The 10297-nt window shown below is 56.1% G+C and overlaps 1 protein-coding gene across 13 annotated transcripts; it reads left to right on the plus strand.

Annotated features, from left to right (window-relative positions):
• Window positions 1-379: 379 nt before the first annotated feature.
• DNAJB2 (DnaJ heat shock protein family (Hsp40) member B2) lies at window positions 380-7921 on the plus strand. Of its 13 annotated transcripts, none has more exons than XM_054549866.2 (11): window positions 384-562; window positions 843-943; window positions 1617-1726; window positions 2759-2812; window positions 2980-3102; window positions 3872-3964; window positions 4171-4273; window positions 4384-4526; window positions 5656-5859; window positions 6601-6662; window positions 7008-7921. In XM_054549866.2, exons 2-11 carry the CDS (start codon window positions 879-881, stop codon window positions 7119-7121), a joined length of 1071 nt encoding a protein of 356 aa, XP_054405841.1. In that variant the 5' UTR covers window positions 384-562; window positions 843-878; the 3' UTR covers window positions 7122-7921. The 13 variants fall into 13 exon arrangements, with proteins under 13 accessions (XP_054405850.1, XP_054405841.1, XP_054405847.1 ...); XM_054549869.2 differs by having other exon boundaries at window positions 399-493; XM_054549868.2 differs by having other exon boundaries at window positions 465-580.
• The last annotated feature ends 2376 nt before the right edge of the window (window positions 7922-10297 follow it).

Genomic DNA, 10297 nt, shown 5'->3' on the forward strand with positions numbered 1-10297 from the left:
AAGGCAGTTCTGACCTACTCAGGAAAGCCAGGGCAGCCTGCTGGGGGACGTGGGGCTGCAGCTGGGAGCAGAAGAAGGGGGAGGAGTTAGAACCGTGGTGGGGGGAGGGAGGGAGAGAAGAGTCTGAGTCCTCGAGGTGGGTGAGTAAGCATGGATCATCGCTCGTGTTTATAAGAAAGCGACAGAGGGACCTGGGGGCCGAGCGGCTTGTTTGTGGGTTGCCCCAGCCTCCGTGCGAGCGCGTCTCGCCTGGATGGAGGCGGGGCCGCAGTCTCCCAGGTCCCAGCTGGGCCTGACGTCGTCCTGGTGCGTGCCCAAAATAGCCGGCTCCGCCCTCTTCTCCCGGCAGCCCCTGCAGGCCCCCATCCCCCCCCAGGGGACAGGCGGAGCCGGCCTTCTGCGGGTCTCTAGTAGTTTCCGCACCGCTGACGCATGCCTGCGCGCACAGCTGGGCCGGGCGCGTCCTACGCAGCAGCCGCGAGCCGGGCTGCGGGTGCCAGACGGTTCCCGGCGGGGGGCAGGGGCGGGGCGCCGCAGGAGGCCGGGACTCCTGGCGGAGGAGGTGCAGCCGGGGGCCCGGGTCAGGCTGGGGGCCTTGGATCGGACTGCTGGAGTTGGGGGGCCCCCGATAGGGCTCCTGGGCCTGGGCGTCGAGATAGGTCTTGGCCCCGGCCTGCGGGGGCAGATAAGGCTGCCGGAGGAAGCCTAGTCACCGGCCGCAAGCGGAGCCCCGTGGGCTCCGCTTCCAACTGGGAGCGCCTTCCGCCACCCGGGGAGGGGGACTGCTGCAGCCACAGGGAGGGGCTCTTGGTTCTTTCCGCCTGACTCCTTCTCTTCTGCAGCCCCAAGGAGGCCCGCCTGACGACTGACCAGTTGCCATGGCATCCTACTACGAGATCCTAGACGTGCCGCGAAGTGCGTCCGCTGATGACATCAAGAAGGCGTAAGTGCCTCCGTGTGCAACAGAAAACCTCTCACCCTCCACCCGCCACCACCATGGGGCACTTCAGAGTGACACCTGTAGGTGTCTGAGGGAACCAGGTCGTTAGAAAGCATTGGGGTGCTTCTTCCGAGTGACACCTGCAGAGAGGAAAGAGACCCCTGGTAGAGTACGAGGAGAACGTCCAGAGAGTGAAGTAGTTAGTTCCGCTGGGCGCTGCACTGTGTTATAGGTTGTTCTCCAGTTGATCTTCCCCTCCTCCTCCTCCTCCTTTCCCCTCCCCTCCCCCTTCCCCCTAGATTTGGGCATTCTCAGGCTGCAGTGCAAAGATGCAGTGCAAAGAGGCTCTGTGAGGAGGAGGGGCCGGTGTCCCTGTACTCTTCGAGGCCACATGTGCCCCAACCTTTGCAGCCCCAGTCCTGCGAGCCCTAGGGAGGGGCTAGGGACCCTGGCATTGTATCCGCTTGTACATGTGGTCCCAGCACTGGTGGCGGAGGAGAGAGGGTGGAACTTGATGAAAACATCACAGCAGTGGCAGCCGTAGCAGCTGGGGTGGACCGGGACCCGGTGGTGAAAGGACAGTGATAGGCTAATGGGAAAACGGGTCGTTCGGTTCCTGGATAGGAAGTGCCTGCATTTGTCCCCCGACTTTCTCCTCTGCACCCACTTTCTGCAGGTATCGGCGCAAGGCTCTCCAGTGGCACCCAGACAAAAACCCGGATAATAAAGAATTTGCTGAGAAGAAATTTAAGGAGGTGGCCGAGGCATATGAAGTGCTGTCTGACAGTAAGGGCCGGGGTCAGGCAGAACCCAGCACATCATCCCCTACTTCATGCCCCAGCTCACATTTTCTTAAAGCAATGTCTCTGCCACCCTAGTTTCCTCTGTGCCTTTTTCCAGCCTGACATTTAAGCTCCCCCCTCCCACAGGGACAGCTCAGTGTCTGCTCCCCAGAGTCTGGTAGGAGTGGCTGGCATGAGACCTGAAAGTGGAAGGAAGCAGGGCAGGTAACTCATGTGAGCTGAGTCTCCTGTGTGCCAGGCATTGGTGGGTGTCATCTCCATGAGTTCTCACAGCCGTCCTATGAGGCAGGTTCTATCACCCCTATTTTACAGGCAAGGAAACTTGAGGCTGAGAGAGGTGAAGTAACTTGCTCAAGGCCACGCAGAGCTGGAATATGAATCCAGGTCTGCCTTTTTATTGATTCATTCAAAAAGTAATTCAGTGAATGGTGACAGTGTCTGGCACTCGCTGGGTGCTGGGGAAACTGGAGGACAAGCAGGCACTGTCCTTGCCCAGAGGGGCAGGGAAGACCAACACCTACCAGGCACACACACAGACACAGTTACAGCTTGTGAAGAGTATTCAGAGGGAAGAAACAGGGCAGGTGGAGTGCTAGGGAATAATGTGCACCTGCTTTTGTTCTGGTGATTGTAGAAGGCCTCTCCGAGGAGGTGACATTTAGGCTAAGCCCTGGTGAATAATAATGTAGTAGTCATTAGCTAACATTTATTGAACACTTCATATGTGTCAGGCACTGGTAGGCAGTTTACGTGGATGGTCTCATTTTATCTTTGCAACAACCCTGTGCGGTAGGTGCTGTGATGACAGCCATTTTCCAGATGAGAAGACGCCAGCTGTGTGAAAGGCTGAGTTGCTGCCTAAACCTATAGCCTGTGTTCCCTGGGTCCCCTGCTGTGCCTACCTTCCCCCGCCAAGTGTCAGAGTGTCAGTCTCTGGACAATCCTTTGAGCGTCCTAGCCTGTGAGGGGAGCCCATCCCAGAGGGAGGGTGAAATGATCTGGTCTCTTTTTGCAGAGCACAAGCGGGAGATTTATGACCGCTATGGCCGGGAAGGGCTGACAGGGACAGGTAGGTGGAGTGGTGAGGCCCAGGAATGGAGGTGGGGCAGGGAGGAGAGGGGCAGGGCAGATTCTTGCAATGGAGGCTGTCTCAGGCTCCTGGCTGTGCCTTAGGTGAGGTCCCCGGCTCAGGGCAGGATGCATGCCCTAAGCTCTCTCCTCATCCTGCCTTTCCAGGAACTGGCCCATCTCGGGCAGAAGCTGGCAGTGGTGGGCCTGGCTTCACCTTCACCTTCCGCAGCCCCGAGGAGGTCTTCCGGGAATTCTTCGGGAGTGGAGACCCTTTTGCAGAGCTCTTTGGTGAGTGGACTCTGGAAGCCTCGGAATGGCTCAACTTCCCCTCCAGGCCTGTCCCTCCATCAGCTGGGAGGCCCTGAGGTGGAAGGCTGAGAGGGGACGGGAATGCCACGGACAGAAGATTTTGTGGAGCTGGGTCCAGTGAGAGCTGGGACAGAACCTCACGTGTGCCAGAACCCCTGTGATCCAACAGTGACACTTCACAGACTCACCTTATTAAATTACAACAATAATACATTGCTAGACTTCTATAGTAACAGCCATGAAAGCAAGACTCAAAGCATCTTGTGACAATATTGTTATTACCTATAAAACATACTGGTATTTTTTAGTGATAGATATATGCCAAATATTTTACATTTCCTAAGTCTCTAGTGAACCCTGACAGGTGGGCAATTTTATCCCCATTTGCAGATGAGAAAACTGAGGCACAGTTAATAGCCCAGAGTCACATAACACATGGCAGAGCTGGACTCCTAGCTGTGTCTGCCTGTCATCGCGTCATGATGATTTGCCTGTACTGAAAGAGCCATCTGTCCTCCATCCCTCTTCCCCCTCCTTCCTTCCTTTATTCTTTATTGTGGACAGAATTAACCAGTGAGCGTTTTCGAATTCAACATTAAAAAGGAATTTATAAATAAGCCCAACTAAAAAGCGGAAAAGAAAAACCCTACCCAGTTGCTTAGTGGTTTATACTTCTAGACTTGGGCTCACACACTTTTGAGGGGAAATGTCATTACCAGATGACTGCTAATCTGTTTACTTGTTGCAGATGACCTGGGCCCCTTCTCAGAGCTTCAGAACCGGGGTTCCCGACACTCAGGCCCCTTCTTTACCTTCTCTTCCTCCTTCCCTGGGCACTCCGGTAAGTTCTGCCCCTTCCCACGTTTGCAAGCTCCGATTCCTGGAACCCCTGGCATGAGCTTGTTGCTTTTCCAAGCCTATCTCCTGTGTTGGGAGCCCTGCCTCCAGCAGCCCTGCGAGGAGCCCTTTTGGAGCCTCGGTGACCACAACAGGCAGCGCAGTCTTCTTCTAACCACCTCTCCTCCTCCTCCCTTGTCCCAATGCCAGATTTCTCCTCCTCATCTTTCTCCTTCAGTCCCGGGGCTGGTGCTTTTCGCTCTGTTTCTACATCTACCACCTTTGTCCAAGGACGCCGCATCACCACACGCAGGTGAGAGCTCCTTCTGGGGCCATAGAGGGGTGAGAGTCTGCTGGGGAGCTGTGTTCAAATAGAAAGTTGGCTCCTTGAGGGCAGGGCCCAGTCTGCGCTCTCTACTGCAGTGGCCGGAACTGGGACCAGCGCCTGCAGGATTCTGTCACTGCTCGTTGCCTGAACTGTGCTGTCTCCCACAGAATCATGGAGAACGGGCAGGAGCGGGTGGAAGTGGAGGAGGATGGGCAGCTGAAGTCAGTCACCATCAATGGTGAGGAGCAGCCCCACTACCCAGCCCCAACCGCAGCAGCCTCCTCCCCAAACTGCTGCCCCCTGAACTCACTTAGGGCTTGGGAGGGAGTGGCAACAGGCCAGACTGGTAGGATCAGAGATGGCAGTGCCGGGAAGGGGGTGGAGGAGTCTCACGAAGCCATCGCCGTCACTGTGAGTGGGGTGCCTTACATTTGCAAAGCACTTTACTATTTTTAAAGCATTTCCAGATACACGATATCCTCTGTATTCTTCAAGCATCTGGGGGAGTACACAGGGCAGATTGTATCCACTCAGTTTTAATTTGGGGAGCCTGAGCTGAAGCATAGTTAAATGACCCTAACTTCCAAGTAGCCCAGGCCCAAGACTCTTTCCTTCCAAGTAAGGAGTAGAGCCAGGAGTCAAACTCAGGACGCACGATTCCCGGAGCAGAACTGCCCCTGCAACACCATGCTGTGCAGGGCCGTCACCATAGCCTTTCATGCCTGCTGACTCCCAGCACTGCGCACCAAGCCCTTTACATGGGCTGACATATTTAATCGTTGGAACAATTTGAGTATGAAGGCACTATCATCATTCCCATTTTCTTTTTTTTTTTTTTTTTTTGAGACAGGGTCTTGCTTTTGTGCTCAGCCCAGCACGATTATGGCTCACTACAGCCTCGACCTCCTCGGCTCAAGCAGTCCTCCCACTTCAGCCCCCTGTGTAGCTGGGACTACAGGCGTGTGCTACCATGCCCAGCTAATTTTTCAAATATTTTCTAGAGATGGGGTCTCACTATGTTGCCCAGGCTAGTCTCAAACTTCTAGGCTCAAGTGATCCTTCTACCTCGGCCTCCCAAAGTGTTGGGATTACAGGCATGAGCCACTGTGCCCGGCCATCATTCCCACTTTCTAGATGAGGAAAGGGAGGGGTAGGGATGTTGAGTGACTTGCCTAAGGGTAGGAGCTCCTACCTGGTAGAGCTGAATACTTCCTTGTGCTCAAAATCATAACCCTAGGTGCCAAAATGCACGTGTGCCAATTCCAAATAAGAGACTCTAAGTGGTCAGGGTTGTTACTGTGTGAGGCAGCCTGGCAGTAATACCCCTGGCTCAGGTTGGGGCCTCATGGTGGCTGTGACTCTTGCAGGTGTCCCAGATGACCTGGCACTGGGCTTGGAGCTGAGCCGTCGCGAGCAGCAGCCGTCAGTCACTTCCAGGTCTGGGGGCACTCAGGTCCAGCAGACCCCTGCCTCATGCCCCTTGGATAGCGACCTCTCTGAGGATGAGGACCTGCAGCTGGCCATGGCCTACAGCCTGTCAGAGATGGAAGCAGCTGGGAAGAAACCCGCAGGTGGGCGGGAGGCACAGCACCGACGGCAGGGGCGGCCCAAGGCCCAGCACCAAGATCCAGGCTTGGGAGGGACACAGGAGGGTGTGAGGGGTGAAGCAACCAAACGCAGCCCATCCCCAGAGGAGAAGGCCTCTCGCTGCCTCATCCTCTGAACACTGGGCCCAACCTGATCTGATCCAGGTCTTGACTTGGGGTCTGACTCACTGTGGGAAGAGAAGAGGGGAGTATCCTGAGTTGTAGGAACTGCTTTCCAACTCCATGCTCCCTCCACAAGTTTCCCTCCCAGGCCCCCTGCACCCCAGTGTGGACTTGGGATTTGCTGTGCTCAGCCCAGGGCTGATAGGTCCCTGGTGAAGCCCAGGGTGGGGGGTATCAGGGCAGTGGAAGGGCCCGAGGAGCCAGGTTGCATTTATTGGATGGGGAGCTCCAAGGGGCATTAGTAGTTTGGGCTGGGCCTTTTGTGCCCAGGTACTCTGCCACCTGTGTTGCTGATGGTGTCAAGGAAGGAGGACTTGGCCTAGGGTTGTCTGAGCCGGAGCCAGCAGCTCCACTGGGGAGCATTGCAGGCGGAGTGGAGCCTCCCGCTCTCCTGGTCCAGCTGCAGACCCCCAACTGGTTTCTGTGCCATGTTGCGCTCTGACAGTCTCTGTTGCTTCTCTTCTGGTGTTGCTTCTCCTCCCTCCCATTCTCTCTGCAACTGCCTGCGGGCCGCATCGCTTGCTTTCACTGCCGTCTGGCTAGGACTCCCTTCTTCCTTCCTTCCCCGAGAAGGCCTCAATGTGGCGAGGAAGATGCTGGGGCCGGTAGGGCTGTGAGATCTTCTGGGGAGGCTAGCCGGGTGGGGCGGGAGCCTCTCAGCTGTCCAGATTCAGAACTGGAGCCCACTCCTCCTCCCTCTCGTTGCCTCAGCCTGCCCTCACCCTCAGGACTAGGCAGAGGTGAGGCTGGCTCACCCTGAAGAGGTGGGATAGGACCGGGGGACCCCGGAGGGAGGCCTAGGAGGGGACTGCACCCATACTGCTTCCCTACCACAAATCAGGGCTCAGGGAGAGGCCATGCGGCCAGCCCAGGTCTGCATGCTGAGCCCCATCCTCCACAGCTTGCCGCTGACGCTCTCTCCTGTCACCCCGCCCCTGCTCTCTCCCCAGATGTGTTCTGAGCTGGATGCCGGGATCCAGAATCGCTGCACAGTTCCAACAGGACAGCGCCCTCCCCCCTGCGCTGGGAGGGGACCCTCCATTTCTCCCCCTCACCCACGCTGAGTGTAGAGCTGGGGCCTGGGTGGCGGGCGGGGGCCGGGTGGGAGGTGGCAGTAGTCTTAGCCTGTGCACTCTCTTCCTTGGGTGTTTGGTGCTGGCTCCTGGGGACTACACATCCCAGAGTGCGTTGTGCCCGGCCTCATTTCTGATAGATCCCGCTTGGGGGAGGTGGTGTGTGGTTACGGAGCTGTGCATCTTGGGACATGTAGTAGCCCAGGTCGGCTTGTCACTTGCTGTGAGATGGGGAGATTTTGTCTTTTGATTTATCCCTGGATGGCCGGCAAGGTTGTAGATGAAGGGGGAATGATCTGAGCCTTGGTTCCCCTGACACATCTTGCTAGCCCCAGGGTTAGAGTGTGCAGGGCAGAGCCGCGCAGCACCTGGGAGAGGTACCTTTCCCTTGGGCAGCCTGGGGTCCCAGGAACAAGCCAGGGCGAGTAGCATGTCCACCTGAGCAGGGTGTGGCCCTAGAAAGCTGAGGAGTGTGGGCTGGCAGAGAGCTTCGAGGGCAAGGCCACCCACGGGGGCGTGTGTGTGGCAGGGCTTGGCATGTGATGGCAGCTCCAGGCATGCTGCTGCTTGTATGGCTTTCTTTGGCCTCTGACCCTGCTGCCCATTCTTTCCAACATCGCAGATGAGCTGCCTCTCCTCCTCCCTGCCTGGGGAGCCCAGTGGCCAGGGAGGGGAGTGGTGGAGCCAGTCGCTGTAACACTGAGCCTCAGAGACGAACCAAAACCAGCTGGGCTGAGCTCAGATCCAGGGGGAAATGCTGGAAGTCAATAAAACTGAGTTTTGAGAGCTTGGTGGTGTGTTGTGTTCTTGTGTTCCTACTTTCCGGGGTGGCCCAGGAGGGCCTCTAAGGGACAGTGGGTGACACCTCAGGCCTCACACCCCCCTTTATGCTCCTACAGCTAGAGGTGCAGGCCTTGTCAGTTGAAGGCAGAAGTGCTCTCTTTGACCAGGCTGCCCTCCCCAAGTATGTTATGGAACCCCAAGCAATGCTTCATTCTTTGCTTTCACCTCTTGGGGGCCTACAACCGGCTTTCCCTAGCAGCCGATGTTCTCGTTATGAGAGGCCTTACCCCCTAGTACTCCACAGCACAGCTAGGACCATACTCAGTTAAGACTTAACTGAGGCTGGGTGCGGTGGCTCACGCCTATAATCTTAGCACTTTGGGAGGCTGAGGCGGGCGGATCACTTGAGGCCAGAAGTTTGAGACCAGCCTGGCCAACGTGGCAAAACCCCATCTCTACTTAAAAAAATACCCCAAAAAAAAAAAACCCCACAAAAAGCTGGATGTGGTGGTGCATGTCTACATGCCTATAATCCCAGCTACTCGGGACGTTGAGGCAGGAAAATCACTTGAACCTGGGAGGTGGAGGCTGCAGTGAGCCAAGATCAAGCCACTGCACTCCAACCTGGGCAACAGAGTGAGGCTGTCACAAAGAAAGAAAGACTGAAAGCACAGAAAACTGGGAACACACAGTGAAACCTTTAAACTGTACCCCCACGAGGCCCACAAAGCCCCTGGGTAAGTTTCATTGGCTCAGCCCGAGGTGTGAGCCAGTGGCACGTGGAGTGGCACGAGTCCAGCCCACCCAGGCCCCAGGCCCCAAACTCATCAGGGCCCACGGAAGAAAAAGCCAGGTACCCCTTCTCTTTCATCTCCAGCTGCCGTGCTGGGACGAGCACCTTTCCATTGTCAGGCAGGGCCGGGTGGCTCCCCAGGCCTCTCTTCCATTCCAGGACAGGCTCTTGCTTCACCGTCAATCACCAAAGGGCCTCTACTATATTTTTCTCAAAGTGAAAAAGCAGCCTACCCTGAAGAGGAATTTCAAACCTCCATCCTGAGTCGGGTGGAAGTTTGCAAATGGCTGTTTCTTCTACGTCTGTCTAGCCCTTGAGATGGCTGGCACTGGCACTGAGCCTCAGCAGAGCGTGGGTGAGAAAGCGGGAGGGCCTGTGGTCTGCTGGTGGGTCCCTTCACTCCTGCTCAGGGCAGATGGTGTTTGCCCTGTTTTTTAATTAAGGAGACTGAGTCTCAGCACAGGTAAGTAGCCCTAACTCCCAAGTAGCCCCAGGCCTAAGGCTCTTTTTGCCTTATTTCATGTCCACTCCTTTTGTCCAAGGACACCTCCTGACATGCAGGTGAGTGTGCCTTCTGGGACCATACAGGGTGGAGGGTTCCGGGAGCTGGGGTGAGACAGAAAGTGTCCTTTATCCCCAGGGGAACGCCTGTCCTAGCATCTCAGAGGCCTAGCCTAGACTCACTGTTAGAATTTTGCTATAGTTTTGCCTAAGGTGTGGCAGACACTTTCCTAATACCACTTTGTTCAGGCCTCACCTCAATCTGGCAGCAGAAGGGCACAAAGCAGCTGCCAAGAACTGAGAGGAGGCTAGGCGCGGTGGCTCACGCCTGTAATCCCAGCACTTTGGGAGGCCGAGGCAGGCAGATTGTCTGAAGCTCAGGAGTTCCAGACCAGCCTGGGCAACATGGCGAAACCCCATCTCTACTAAAAATACAAAAAATTAGCCGGGCTTGGTGGTGGGTGCCTGTAATCCCAGCTACTCGGGCGGCTTAGGCAGGGAAATCGCTGGAGCCCAGGAGGCAGAGGTTGCAGTGAGCCAAGATCGCGCCACTGCACTCCAGCCTGGGTGACAGAGCAAGACTCTGTCTCCAAAAAACCCCCCAAAACAAAAAAAGAATTGAGAGGAGAGGTAGTAGAGAGGAGGTTAGTCAGCCAGGTGCAAACTCTAACTCCACCTTATAATCTTTTTTTTTTTTTTTTGAGACAAAAAGAGTCTCACTCTGTCACCCAGGCTGGAGTGCAGCGGCATGCTCTTGGCTCACTGCAAACTCCACCTCCCGGGTTCAAGTGATTCTCCTGCCTCAGACTCTCAAGTAGCTGGGATTACAGGTACCCGCCACCACACACGGCTAATTTTTTTGTATTTTTAGTAGAGACAGGCTTTTGCCATGTTGGCCAGGCTGGTCTCGAACTCCTGACCTCAGGTGATATGCCCGCCTCAGCCACCCAAAGTGCTGGGATTACAGGCGCGAGCCACCACGGCTGGCTAATTTTGTATTTTCAGTAAAGACGGGGTTTCTCCAGAAGTCTCCAACTCCTGACATCAGGTGATCTGCCTGCCTCAGCCTCCCAAAGAGCTGGGATTACAG

The sequence above is a fragment of the Pongo abelii genome, chromosome 11, assembly GCF_028885655.2.
Source record: "Pongo abelii isolate AG06213 chromosome 11, NHGRI_mPonAbe1-v2.0_pri, whole genome shotgun sequence".
NCBI classification, from domain to species: domain Eukaryota; kingdom Metazoa; phylum Chordata; class Mammalia; order Primates; family Hominidae; genus Pongo; species Pongo abelii.

Excerpts from the sequence above, each read along its gene's own strand:
- DNAJB2 (XM_054549866.2), top strand. The coding sequence starts at position 879 with ATGGCATCCTACTACGAGATCCTAGACGTGCCGCGAAGTGCGTCCGCT. Across the intron at positions 2,813-2,979 it reads GGAAGGGCTGACAGGGACAG|GAACTGGCCCATCTCGGGCA; the intron begins GTAGGTGGAGTG and ends CTGCCTTTCCAG. Across the intron at positions 4,527-5,655 it reads GAAGTCAGTCACCATCAATG|GTGTCCCAGATGACCTGGCA; the intron begins GTGAGGAGCAGC and ends TGACTCTTGCAG.